Source organism: Pagrus major, chromosome 16, assembly GCF_040436345.1.
Source record: "Pagrus major chromosome 16, Pma_NU_1.0".
Classification (NCBI taxonomy): domain Eukaryota; kingdom Metazoa; phylum Chordata; class Actinopteri; order Spariformes; family Sparidae; genus Pagrus; species Pagrus major.
Window position 1 is genome coordinate 1,823,297 of NC_133230.1, and position 15,000 is coordinate 1,838,296.

The 15,000-nt window shown below is 42.9% G+C and overlaps 1 protein-coding gene across 1 annotated transcript in view; it reads right to left on the reverse strand.

The window, feature by feature from the left end:
• akap6 (A kinase (PRKA) anchor protein 6) overlaps positions 1–15,000 on the reverse strand; it is a 154,611-nt gene that overhangs the window by 99,914 nt on the left and 39,697 nt on the right. The window contains exon 13 of the mRNA XM_073483069.1: positions 14,152–14,354. Coding sequence (XP_073339170.1) covers positions 14,152–14,354 — 203 coding nt within the window. The remainder of the gene's footprint in view (positions 1–14,151; positions 14,355–15,000) is intronic.

A 15,000-nucleotide genomic window follows, 5' to 3' on the forward strand; every position in this document is an offset into this window, starting at 1 on the left:
TCTGCAGTAGCATCATCTAACTCCTCGGTCAAAGCGGAATAATTGTCAATGAATATTTAACAAGGTTTCAGATGGAGGGATAGACATCATCCTCTCTCTCTCTCTCTCTCTCTCTCTCTCTCTCTCACACACACACACACACACACACACACTCTCTCTCTCTCTCTCCGTTCTCTGTGATCCAGGCAGAGGTTAGCGATACGGCGTGGTCAGTGGTGCGTACAGCAGCCAGTGGATTAGTGGAGGGGAGATGATGAAGTGCAGAATAAATACTAAATAAACACCCTCTGCTTTCGCTCCACATACAGTAACACCGCTCGGCGCTGGCGGCCATTTCTCATCGGCCATTTTGTGTCCTTCTCGACCCCCCCCCCCCCCCCCCTCCTTCACTGGACTGGACCCGTTTTACTGGAGGAGGTCATGAAATTGTAATTAAGCACCGGCGGCATTTGTAATTTTTAATCCGGTGTTGATCTGCCGGAGTGTCGAATGTTTAAAATATTTAGTGTGCTTCGGTGGGGAGAGACTGCGAATGTGTCAGAGAGGCTGCAAGTTTAACTACCGCATCAGCAGCGGTGAGTCCTGCTGAAGTGCCCTTGAGCGAGAGACCGAAGGTGAGAAAACAGAGAGGAAGCTCCAGAAACACAGCAACCGTGTAGGCAAGCCCATCTGACATGTCCAGGGACGCTTTATTAATTGATTTGAAAGCTTAGTAGCTGATGTATTATTAACTCATAAAGTTGTTACGGCTCATGTGTTAGCAAATAACCAACTACATCCACCTCCAACAGGCACAGAACAACAGGATCGTCCCATAAGTGAATGTAAGACCAATACTCTCTCTCTTTCGGCTCTGTGTTTGGTCTCCACCGCCTCATGAGACTGAACCGGACAGGAGACGCGCCATAAACCAAAACCAGCAGCTAAAAGAGGCTAAAAAGCTGCACACAGCTGCAGATTTATCATTACGAATAAAACCTTTACATCATACGTCATTTGTTTTAATGAGTCGTTTCATTCCTTGTTAATAAAAATAAATTAATAATGTTGTTTTGAAGTTATAGACTAAACATTTAGCAGCTAGCGTTCGGCTCGACTATGCTACGCGGTTTGCTGGTTAGCATTAGCAGCCAAAATGTCCGAAAACATCTTAAATTTGAAATTAATTCATTTTGATGAACAATGAACGATTTAAACTGCAAATTAAACTAAATATTAACTAGTTTTAGCCATGTTGGACATTAAAATATAGTTAGTTTTATTCTAGTTTCAGTCAGTTAAGTACAGAAACTTTAGTTTTCCTGTGTGATCTCAGACCGAGTATTTTATTTTGAAATCTTCTAAACATTTTGAGGCTCCAGATGTTAATTTTTCAACATTATGATGCTTCTGTCACAATATTTCCAGTTTTAATACTTTCTTTAGGATAAAAACTGATAAATTAAGCAACAGATTTATTTCTGATCACAGCGTCGACCTCATTTATCCGTCAGACTTTTACCAGATACAGGATGTCGTTTCCAAACACCTTCCTGGATGTTCCCTCCCCCGTCGCTCTCGTCTCCCCCGTCTCCCCCGTCTCCCTCTCTCATTGTAATCAGCAGCCCTTACAGCCAATCTGCTGGCCATAAAACTGTCTGCAGCCTGATGATGTACGGCTCGCAGAATTACCTTATCTGCCTCTGATTTACTGTGCCTCACAGGTAGAGAGACAAAAACAGCCTCCACACCTCCGTCACATCCATCCATCCATCCCTCCATCTCCTCCTCCACCCCCCTCCTGCTCCTCAACCTTGCTTTTATCACTCTTCTATCAACCCTCCTCCTCCTGCCTTCCTCTCATCTTTGCTTCTTGTATTATCTTTCCTTCCTGTTGTTTTCATCTGATTAAACCTCTCTCCGTCTTTTCATCTCTCTCTAATCCACGTTGTTCGATCTTTGCTTCATCCTTCTTTAACCTCGACCTGTTTCTATCCATCCCTCAGTCCACATCTCATCCCTCCGTCATTTTCTTCCTGGGTTTACGCTGTTGAACTTCCCAGCATCCCTCTTTACACTCATTTTACTCCCAACTTGTACCTGAGTCCTTCCTTTTTCTTTCCTTCATCCATCCTGTCCTCTTCTTTTTACCTTCGTCATATCAGTCTTTCCTCAAACCGTTCCTCTCTTCTCCTTCTCCACCTTTCTCGTCCTGTTTCCTGTATTTCACTCTCTCCTGTTCGGTCTCTTCTTCCATCTCTCTTTCCTTCTTCCTTCATTTGTTTCCTGTCATCTTAATCCTCATCTCCTCCCACCTTCTCCTCGTCCTTCCTGCTCTCTCATATTCCTCCCTCACTGCTCTCTTCTCCTGTTATCCATTATCCAATCCAACGCTCGTCTTCCTACTTTCCCTCTCACTATTTCTTAAACAGCATCAGATTGTGTAAAGCACACACACACACACACACGCGCACACACACACACGCACACACACACACACACACACACACACTGCAGACACACACACACACACATAAAAACTGTTTATTCTGAGTCATTATTTGTTCGGACGGTAAAATAACAACACAAGAAAAGTCAGAAGATAAAGAATGAAAGTAGAATAACAAGAAAACCTGCATACACACACACACACACACACTGCAGACACACACACACACACACACACACACACACACACACACACACATCAGATGCTCTGGTAGTAATTACAGCCCAGTGGTCCTTTTTTTTATCTTTTTTATTTAAGAACAAGATGGAGAATCTTTGATCAGAAACTAAGAGAGAGAGAGAGGGCAAGTGTGTGTGTGTGTGTGTGTGTGTGTGTGTGTGTGTGTGTGTGTGTGTGTGCAGTAAGTGTGTGCGCCTTGATGTACGAATACAAATGAGTGAAATGATATGAAAATGTGGTTTTGATTGTGTGGCTTTGAGAACAAAGAGGGGGAGGAGGGGATGTAATTAAGCCACCAGCAGGACAGTGTGTGTGTGTGTGTGTGTGTGTGTGTGTGTGTGTGTGTGTGTGTGTGTGTGTGTGTGTAAGGCAGAGAGAGAGAGAGTCCGTCTGCATTAGTGTTTATGGTTTTATGTGTTTATTGTTCTGGTTTAGATTTATTCATTTGTATCCATGTGTAAGTCACATGTCCAATGAAGTGTGTGTGTGTGTGTGTGTGTGTGTGTGTGTGTGTGTGTCTCCATGTTGTGAACATGTCTCTTTTGTCGGTCAGAGAAGAATTAATAAAGAATAAACGACTGTTTCAGAACAGCTTCTCAGCTTTTTCCAGTCTAAAAACACATGAAATCCCCGTGCTTTTACTTTGAAATTAAATCCTCTCTGTCTATTAAGTTTTTGTCTTGTTTTTTTTAATTTTCCCTCCAAATAATTTGTCACAAAATGTCTTAAAACAGGCGGACAGAGACCACATATCAGCCCATAACTCTGTGTCGTGTCAGTGATGAAGCTTCACATGTGGACAGTCAGAGTTTCACGTCTGTATGAAGCACTCAGAGACAGCTGGAGGACAAACATCCAAACTTTTCCTCCACCAGTCAGTCAGTCAGTCAGTCAGTCAGTCAGTCAGTCAGAGAGTCGAGCTGAAGGGAAGCAAACTCATTTCTTCCCTCTCGAGGCGTCGGCTCGTTAACCGACCGCTCTGCTGCCGTCGCCGCCACTTTCCTACAACTTTCATCAAACTCAACTACTTCCTCTAATAATCACCGCCCGCCATATCCGTGTTTAACAAGGTAATGTGACACAAACCCTGTGTGGCTTCAAAAAAAAAAAAGGAAAGGAAAGAAAAACACCCACTTTAAATATTCACTTTTACCATCCGCGTAATTAAATATTTGAAAAATATCAGGAATGGAAAATTAAAACAGAAAAAAGCTCCGCCGCCGCCGCCGCTATCAATTTATTCCCTCTCTCAGAGTGCATTAGAAACGTCAGATTGCCGTTGGCAAAGACACAGAAAGAGCTCTGTTTTTTCTTTTTTTTTTTAAACTCACTTTATAAATTACATTTTGGAGTGCTTTGGCATGCTGCTGCCACGGAGAGCAGACAGCGTTAATTATTTCTTATTGGGATCGGCGGCGATTATTTGCATATTTCATTTAGCTGTTATAGATGTTGCAGGTGGGAGGAGGCGAGCAGGGCGTGTGAGACAGCTTCCACTTTGTGTCTCTGCAACTTTTGGATGGAAAAAAGATGGATTCACTGACCGCGTGTGTGCAGAGGAGCATTCACTGAGGCTGTTTTCAGTCATTATTGGTGATAATTAACAACATCAGCGCTCAATATCACGCAGGCTCTGATGCAAAAAAGGTCAGAAAACAGTTTTAAGAACGTCGACGTGTTCGACTTTGTTTTGGGCTGAAGCATCAATTAAAGCGTCATTCATACTCAATTGGCTTGATGAGCGACAACAACAACAGAAAGTCAAACTTTTTTAGGGGCTTAATGGACAAAAACATGTTGAAACTCAGTTCGAGGAATTAGAAAGCAGGAACGGACACATCATGAGAGCGAGAGTGAATTAAAAGGCTTTTAGAAATCCTAATGTTTGGACAGTCGAGTTGACGTTCAGGTCTGATTGAAACCAGCAGAGCAGAAAAGTTGAGAACTAATTAGTTATCTGGTCAAAATAATTTAATTATTGGAACATTTATCAGAAAAAGGAGCATATTTAACTTAAAAACTCCTCAATACGTCTCCGACCAGCCGCTAATATTAACTCCTGTTTAATATTTGTTCTCCATCACCGACATGATTAAATCCAAATATGAATTTAACACACTGGTCAGAAATTAAATACCAGCTTCAAACATACACTGAATACAAAAACTGAAACTTTATACTTCTTCTCAGAGGATTAAGACGTCTGAACAAGGCACAGATCAATCTTCATAATCGCTCACTGACATAATGTGTGAAATAACATCATAAAAACCTCCTCCACTTTTTGTCTTTATTACGCTACATGCACATATAAAAACTTCCCGCTCATGCTAGTAGTGGTCACGATGCACATGTTCCAGAGTCATATCCCAGACTCCCTTACAAATCGTGTGATTTTAAGAGTTGTTGCATCACGAGGAGAAACGTAACAATTTTTGTAAAACGGCAACAGCGACGTTTGGATAATTGGCGCCTTCTTGTAAAATCGGCATTAAATACAAAACATTAAGATGTTTCGTTTGTCGCGGCATCGCTGTAAAAGCCCGTCTGCTCCCGTGTTCCGTATATTATGTTGAAGTTGAAAAAGTCACCAGACTCCCTTTAAAAAACGCTCTATTTTGAGACTTGTTGCGTTAAAAGAAACTGTATAAACTTTGAGAAACGCTGTCTGCAACAAATTCCTAACTATTTAAGCCTTCTTGCTCATTCGGCAAACGTTACACATGAAGATATTTCTTTCTTTGTGTAAAAATATTTGCATATACAGCCGGGAAGTGGGATCTGGTCCCTGGGGAAGCATTTAACGCCCTGTTCTCCGCCCTGACGTTAGTTTGGGTTCGGTTCAGTTATTTTAGAGACTCCCACTCGAACCCTCCTCCAAACATTCAACGTTTTATTTTTCAAAGACTAATTGATGGATAAAATACGAGAAACGTTGACTTCAGCTTTTAATTTTAAATTCAAGTGGTTTTAAATCTACATTAGTAAATTTGCAATGACGCCATAAAAGCAGCCTCGCGGCTCAAAAGTGAATTCTTTTGGGGAGTTTTAATATTTTTTCTTGTAACTACAGGGCTCCTAATGGAGACATTTATGAGGAATATCAGCTCAATATGTTAAATATCGGTAAATTTAATGCTTATATATTCCCGATGCTGCTAACTTTCATCTTGTGGTTTATTTTAAAGAGCTAACCTTCAGTGTTGGTGTGAGACTGACTGCTGCTGCGCCTCCAGCTGCAAACAGACTTTTATCACTTTCAAATGACCTGGAAATGCAGCTTTAGCAGATCCTAAACCAGGGATTAACACCAACACTGAGATTTTTTTTTTTTAACACAAATTATCTTGATATAGTGTCGCTGCGTGGTTAAACTAACTCCCCAAACTTCCCAACTTTAATCTTAATTTATGTAAAGTGCTGTGTGGTGGAGCTCCGGGAGCGGGACGAGCCGTCTGATTGGCTCTATCAGGTATCAGGCAGGAGTCCAACACTCGGTAATTTGATTTAAAAAGCTCGTAATAACCTGAGGTCAATATTTAAATCACTCAGAGGGGGAGAAGAGCCGCTCTGCATGTTCAGAATGCTTCAATCTCCGAGCTCAGAGTCGCCGGGCCCGGATCTCTATCACCTGCTCTCCCCGCTCTGCTTTTCTTTACCTTACTGCACTTCTTCTTCTTCTTCTTCTTCTTCTTCTCCTCCTCCTCTCTCTTTACTTTATTTTATTTCTACTTCCCTTCTTTTGCTGCTCCTGTTCTTTTGTCAGCCTCTTCAGTGTTTAAAAGGTTCATGTGGTCCTAAAAATGGATGTTACAGACAACACTGTGTCACTCTGTCCTAAATATGTATTAGCTGAAACCAAAAGGAGCTGTTGTGAAACGTCTCCTTCGTGGTGCGTTCAATGATTAATCTGAGATTTAACGATTGGAGTTTTTAAAGTCAAAATGTCTCTGATTAGCTGTTTGTCTCCGTTTTTTGGATGGTTGGCTGGACGAACTTGTGACGGACATTTTACTGACACTAGGGAATGAATGATTCATTTAAAATATGTATTAGAGAGATAAAAATTCATGAGTATCATTGGCTGCAGCTCTTATGCGAAGCCTTCTCAATCCCAACCCTGACTCCCGTATACGACTAATCTCCTCTTTTATCAACATAATAAGGAAAACGTTTGAATGAACAAGTCGCAGAATCTTAATACACAACATAACAATTCACTGATAAGATATATTTAATCTGTTCTCCTACAATATCAGTCACAGCGTCTATAAACAGCTCACAGCACCTGCACCTACACTGGTCCCTCTCTAGAGTCAGTGTTTGGTTTGTCCTTTCTGGGCCACTGTAGAAACATGGCGGACACTGTGGATATAAAAAGCGAAGAAAACACAACGATTCTTAGTTTCAGGTGATAATCGACTGATGAAAACATCATTATGAATGTTTTATTGCGACTTTTCTTTCGACTGCTCGACTGACCGTCGCAGCTCTGCTCAGTCAGTCCTGCCCTCCTTCGGCTATCTGTGACTCGACCTGGACTCAGCGCCGCCCGACCCGACTGTGATTGGTTCAGAGAAACACAAACAGGACGACGCTCCAGAATGATGATGAGTTCAGCTAAAAACACAACATGTGGAGGTTTATCTGGCCATGTGTGAATAACTCTACCTATCTCCACCTCGCTCCATTCATCCCTCCCTACCTCCTCTCTCTTTCCCCTCCCCCCCACATCCCTCAGCTCTCCCCCACCTCCTCCCCCACCTCCCCCTCTCTCCTCCTCTGTGTGGTCTGTAGGGTGAAATAGAGGCCTGAGGCCAACAAGCTGTCTCCACCAGCTACACTGATAAGACACACACACACACACACACACACACAGTCAGAGTCACCATACAAGTGCCAACAGTCACAATCACAAATGTACAAGTGCCTCGTCCACACACACACACACACACACACACACACACACACACACACACACACACGCACACAGTAAATGTTATTTAACTCGGCTCAGACTGAGTGAAGTGCCACCTGGGAGGTCACTTTTTACCTGAAAATCTCTCTCTCTCTCTCTCTGTAACACACACACACACACACCTACACACAGTCACACACACACACACACACACACACACACACCTACACACAGTCACACACACACACACACAAACATAATGTGCTTGTGCTCAAGATGTACCCAGAACACACACAAAAAAAACACGACATGTGGTCTTTGCATGTCAGATATGTTGATGTATGCGTGTCCAAGTGTGTGTCTGGGTGTGTGTGTGTGTGTGTGTGTAATGTGTGTGTGTGCGTGTGTGTGTGTGCATGTGTGTGCGTGTGTGTGCGTGTGCGTGCTCAGGGCTGTTTGGTTCAGCTCTCTAACAGGATTTGTGTCCCCCGTGTCCAAAGGAACATGGTCTAATCTCGACCCATCGCCTCTCCACCACCTCAACCTGCGTGACACGCCCCAACCTCCCCGCACACACCGACCCCCCTCTCCTCGGGGGAAATTGGTACGTTCCAGACAAATTATATAAATAAAATATACAGTGAGCCTCCCTGCATAGTGTACAGTGTGTGCCATCTCAGGAGGGGAGTTTGTTGCCCTCAAAAACACCTGAAGTAGAAGTATGAAAATAAAATAAAAACATTATTTCTGTGGATCTTCTTCTCGTCCTCGTTTTAAGCCTCCCTCAGTTTCTTTGTCCCTCCGGTTTTCTCTTCTCTGGTCTGTTTTAAAGATCCAGTGTGCAGGATTTAGAGCTTAAACTGGAATATAACGTTCATAATCATGTTTTCATTGGCGTGTATTCACCTGAATGAATTAATTATGTTTCTGCAGCCAGGAACAGACGAACCAAACTCTAGAGGAGGATGAGACGAGGGGTACAGCTCCTACACACCGGACCTGTCAGTGTAAATGTTTACTCCTTTATTATTTCATGCTTTGTGTTTCATCTCTCGTTGGTCAGAAGCAGCAGGAAACACGGGGAGAAGAAAATGTTTATTTAGCTATTTTATCCATTTCTGCACCACAATTTCCAACTTTTCTCTGAGACGTGAGATCATTTCTGTCTCCACCCTCCTGTGCATGTGTGGGACGGTCCTGTGTGACAATATGTCAAATATTAGATATACTGCTGAGGAACTAAGAACTTAATATTTATTTCAACCTGCTTGAGATAATTTCCGGTTGTTGTAAAGAAACATCCAGTTTCGCTCTGGTTCACCGCTGAAAACTGGATCCAAAGACTCCTCTGGTCAATTTCCAGAGAAAAAAGGTCTCAATGAGGAGATACTGAACATTATGTTGTTGTTGTTGCTAATTTTTATTTGCTGATATTTTCTGTTCTTTAAATATTAACTCCTCTTGTGTTGCTATAAAACAGCAGTGACGTGACCTCGGTGTGATGAGGAGGTTATTAAAAAATAACTGTGAACACCTCCAACTCTGGAGAAAGGATTCAGATTCAGGAGCTGTCACTGAACACGTCCATTCACCTTTTCAGTGTGTGTGTGAGTGTGTGTGTGTGTGTGTGTGTGTGTGTGTGTGTGTGTGTGTGTGTGTGTGTGTGTGTGTGTGTGTGTGTTACCAGACACAGTCCAATCCCCTGTAATGTGACAGACAAATCCCACTAAGCTGTTAAATATTACACTGCGTTCACACTCGTATTAAACACCTTTCTACCTCTCTCTCGCGCTCAGTCTCTTTCTGTGTGCACTCGCCCCGCCAAAACACACACACACGCACACACACACACACACACACACACACACACACACACACACACACACACACACACACACAGAGTCAACCTTTACCTTCATCTCCAATATGCAAGAAAAACACTACAGATGTCACTTGAAAATCTTCACACACGCACAACAAATCTTTAAAATGCAGCGACACACTGCAGAAGTCACAACACGATATTCTCATACGACGCACACGCGTAAACCCGTTCAGTGTGTCCAAACACAGCCAGAGGTGTGTGTGTGTGTGTGTGTGTTGAGTGTGTGTCCTAATCCCCGGTGCTGGCCGTCTTGTCGGAGCGTTATATTTGCTGGTATCAGTGTATCTTCTCCTCGCTGCCTAATCCCACCACCCCGGCTCTGATATTTCCTGACATTTACATGAATCGCCCCTCTCCAGACGGATGGATGGAGGGAGGGAGGGAGGAGGGAGGGAGGGAGATCTGGAAGATGGAGGGAGAGATGGAGGATGAATGAAGAGATGGAGGATGCAGGAGGAGATCCGAGATGAGAGAAGAGTGAGTGAATGTAACGGTACACAAGGGTTTGAATGAAGGGAAAGTGTCGAATAATGGATGCCAAGGATGGGAGGATGGATGGAGGAAGGAAAGGGAGAGACAGGGTAAGGTGAGAGGGAAAAGAGAGATGATGAAGAGGAAGGAAGGGTAGAAGGGAAGGATGATCGATTAGGATGATATAAGAAACAAAGTAAGAAAAGAGGGGAACAGGAAGGAAAGAGGACGGATGGATGATGGATGTTAAAGGAAATAGAAATAAAAAACAGGTGGGAAGGAAGAGAGGAGAAGAGAAGGAGTGAACAAAGGATGGATGAGAGGAGAGAAAGTCAAAAGAAGGAGGGATAAAAAATGACACGAAAGACAGAAAAGTCGACACCTTGTCAGCGACATATGTTAACAGCAATAACAACAAGCTCTTATGAGCACCAAGAGATGCACACACACACACACACACACACACACTATTACTCATTGGAGACTCGTTACGGTTCTGGCCTAAATTAATGACCTCACACCGCACCTGTTGTTGCTACAGCAACCATACCGGCGATTAATTAATAGAGAGGAAGAGATGAATTAAGTTCAGGAGCGATCGGAGCGAATCACAAACGAGCAAAAAGGTCAGACTTCATTTAAAGTCGACAAACTGACGTCGACACGAAGTCCAGTAAAGTTACTTCTTCTGGGATTTAGATGTAAATTCTATTCGGTAAAGACGACGGCGAGAGGAAGACGAAGGACCAAAGATGAAGATATATCTCCACTCATCTCTCCAGAATCTGGTCGAGTGAGGACCAACCACGAAAAGAAAATCTGCGTGTGTCTCGATGCAGAAGGAAGTGTGAAGGAAGAGAAAAGACGCTCGTGCTGGATGGAAACATTTCCTGAGTCGGGAAGCGTTCTGACTTCATGTTCGTCATGTTGAAACAAAATGTCGACCGCTGTTTTTGGTATTTGAGGGAGGAGAAGGGGCAGAAGAATCGATACATTGACGACACAACACACGACTTTGTTTAAGTTTCTGATGATCAACCCGATGTTTACAATACGGCGACTCGTGCACCAACATTTTTTATGACTTTGAGAGAAATTTCCCGTTTGGAAAAACATTTTAAACGTACAGTTACACCAGAAGTGAACAAATCTTAAAAAGCCAAAATAATAAATGTCCTTTATTTACAGTCGGTGCAGGTGCAGGTAATAGTGAGGAGCGACTCAATGCAGCCAAGAAGAAGCAAAAATACGGCGGACATGTTTGTGAAACGGGACAAAACCTGATGTTTCATGAAGCACTGACACGATATTATCATTTAGAAATGCTATGTCCAAATATTGTCTATATGATATAATATATCTTTTAATCTGTTTCAGTCCGTCCTCGGAGGCATTTACTAGATTAAAGCTGGTGAATTAAAAATGTATTTCTGTATCTTAAGTATTCCATCAGTCTTGATTTCTTCAGATCAGCGTTATCTAAAGTTAAGTATATATATTACCAGTCACATCATGAATAATCAGCGGTTATATTGCCTTTAGATAAATGTGTCTAAACACGTTACGTATTCAGTTTTCAACAGACGGCAGCAGCAGCACAGAGCCGCAGCCACAGCCAGTAAATTGCAATGCTAACTATCTGAGAGCCGAGTGTGAAATATGTCATTTGCTTCTGCTCTTAATTGCACTAAAAATGAAGATTAAGAGGATGAATTATTGATACAAGTTGGTATTTAATCTTTTGTAATGAATAGTGGATCCGCTGGTTATAAATATTGTACGAGGCTTCATAATTTGATAAATTTATTCCAATTTGCCCTTTATTTTGCCCTTTAGTCAAGGTTACGTTCATTTAAACACGCACACACACACACACACACACACACGTCGATGCTAATAGTGCTCACAAGCCTGCACTGAAAAATAAGCACACACACACACACACACACACAGATGAACTGCGGTGTGTTTACCTACCCTCTGCCCTTGGTCATTCTTGTATCCTCTTTTTTTTTAACCGAGGTCCATAAACACACACACACACACACACAAACACAATGCCCTTGGTTGACCTTGCAGTCCCCCCCCCCCCCCATCACTCCCCACCTCGGTGTCTGTGGCAGTAATTAGGTCGTGCATCTGATTGTCATTAAAGAGCACTAGCAGATAATGAACACACAGTAAAGCCTCGTTCGTGCAGCAGCGTCGAGATGTGTGACGGCCTCGCGGGGGAAACACACTCACAGAGCTGTAATGTTAACGGATGGTCGCAGGTACAGAACCAGAACCAGTGAGCAGGACCGCTTGATCCATACGTGCTCACTCTGTCATAAGTCTTCAAACGCAGCTGCAGATTTATACAGAATACATATACAGCTTCAGGCTGATACCTGCCAGGTATTTATTAATAAGAGCCACAAAAAGAAATCAAAGAAGAAAGAAATCATTATAAATCTGTGATGGATCATGTTTGCTAAATAAAAATATAAAATGATGTGATGTTCAGGAGCATAAATTCACATGTATAATGAACCGTTTTTACAGATTTCATATCAGACCTCGATTTTTCAAGTCTAGACTTGAACATGTCTTCAGTGACTTGAGACCTGACTGGGATTTAAGTTTGCATCGTAAAACTTTACACTTAATTTAGACTGGTTTTGGATTGCCCTAATCCTGACTAAGACTTGTTTTAGATGACTTTAGTCCTGACTCGGACTTTAGTCCTGACTCGGACCTGTCCTGGATGACCCTAGTCCTGACTGAACTGCGACAGCTCTGGTTACACCCGGACACGCTGGGAGCCATTTTGTTCTGTTTGTTCCCACAGACTGCGGTTCTGTTCTGCGGGTTCTGTTCTGCAGGTTCTGTACGTCTCTGTTAGTTTGGGTTCATTGTTCAGCTGCAGAGAAACAAACATGAAGCGAGTGATTGAAACGCTCAGAACTCTGTGCAGCCGACAGAAATAATTCAGCAGGTTCACACCTCAGTTTGTTGTCGGGAGGTTTTACGGATCAAAGCTTTAAGTGCGGAGGGAGATTCACAGATAATGAACGGACTGTTAATGTGCTGCGGCCAGGCAGCTAATGGACACACACACACACACACACACACACACACACACACACACACACACACACACATAACAACAACACAGAATACAAACACACACTGAACACACTATAAGGTAAACACACACACACACACACACACACACACAGAGGTGGTAGCTGGCTAATGGCTGTCACTGTTGACTGATCACAGTGATCAGGCTGCTGCAGCTCTAATTGCAACTAAACAATCTGAAAACAACCAGAGCCAGGTCCACTAGAGGAGGAGGAGGAGGAGGAGGAGGAGGAGAGGAAGAGGAAACAAAACCAAATGGATGAAAAGTGACAAGAAAGAAAAACAGGGAAGAGAAACAGACGGGACGAAGAGGAAAACAGGTTAATGCAGAAGCTCGTTAGTGTCAGGTAGATTTTCTGTCGGATCAGGTCCCAAATGTATTTAAATTATCTTACTGTGTGGTATTGATCAGTTTTTTAATATCTTATGTTTGTTTTTATGTTTAAAGACATTATTTCAGACTAGAACCCGTTTTTTTTGGGTTGGGACACAGATAGTAGGACGCAAAATATTACGATATCGATATAAACTGACCGACTTTATCGTCTCAGTAAACAAAAAGGATGAGAGAGGAGATGAACGATGTGGACGAGGAGGACGAAGACGTTTTAAAATCTGTTTTTGTAGAAGGAAAGACTCAGCAGGCCACAGATGACTCATGAAAACACACACACACACACACACGCAGCAGTAACAAGATGTGAGTGACAGGACGGTTGCACTGACAGAGAGACAGAAAGGGAGATTACATCTAATTAACAAAGTCCAGCCAATTAACCGGCAGCCAATTAGAACTGAGAAACCAATCAGGATGTTAATTGGCAGCCGATACAAATGTTACAAAGAAATTTACAAAAGGACCGAGAGTGTGTGTGTGTTTGATTTGATTGTAAGTCTGTGTGTGTGTGTGTGTGTGTGTGTGTGTGTGTGTGTGTGTGTGTGTGTGTGTGACAGGAAGAGAGAGGGATAACAGGGATCAACCGGGGAGGAAATGGAAGGATATAAACCAAAGAGTGAAAAACAAACAAAAAGCAGATGAAGAGAATAAAACGAAAATAAAAACCACCGTTAGTTTTTTTTTACCTTGAGGCTGTCAGATGGGCACGGAGCCTGCCGATTGGCCGACGGCTCTCCCTGGGCCGCGAAGTGCTCGTGCGATTGGCTGGTGTAGAGGAGGCGGGCCTGGATGCAGCGGAGGGCGCGGAGCATCCAGCCATGTTGGCGCCGGATCTGCCGCTGGAGCTGATCCCATTGGCTGGAAACCATATGGAGGATATCCTTCAGACCTGCAGGGCGAGAGACACCGGGATGAACCACAGAGAAACAGAGAGAGAGAGCGAGATACTGAAAAAAGACAGAAAACAAGACATTCAATCATGTCACACTAATTTTAGAGGAACATTTAGATGTTGCCGGCAGGAGGAACGCTTACAAACTGCTTTTAAGGTTTGTCACCTTCTTTTTTGTCGTGCGTCACGAAGAACATCCTCCGTGAATCATCTCTTCAAACACGGATTTACTGCACGAACAAAACCAGATTTTATATGTTTTCAAAGTTTAAACTTTGACCTCTAACTGAGCCTGCAGCCGTGACTGCAGCTGCAGCTCACAAGTCAACATATTTAAGTTTTAGGAGGCTGCGTCCCATCCCAGATCGTGTGTCGTATCTGAAGAAATCCAAACAAGAAGTGTACATTTGTCCTATCAGGTCATAATCTGACAGCTGTCTGTCTTCCCTCGCCACCGGCTAGCTTAGCTTGAAATAACGGACACGGACAGACGAGCATTCAAACTGAGCTTCGGTGAAACAGAGGCATTAATTTTTGTCAGAGGAGACGAGGATATAAATGTCATCCTCAGCTGAGATAAGAAGGATTTAAAAACGTAGGTAATGAGGAGTCTGAACTTTTTAAGCAAATATCACTTTTAATT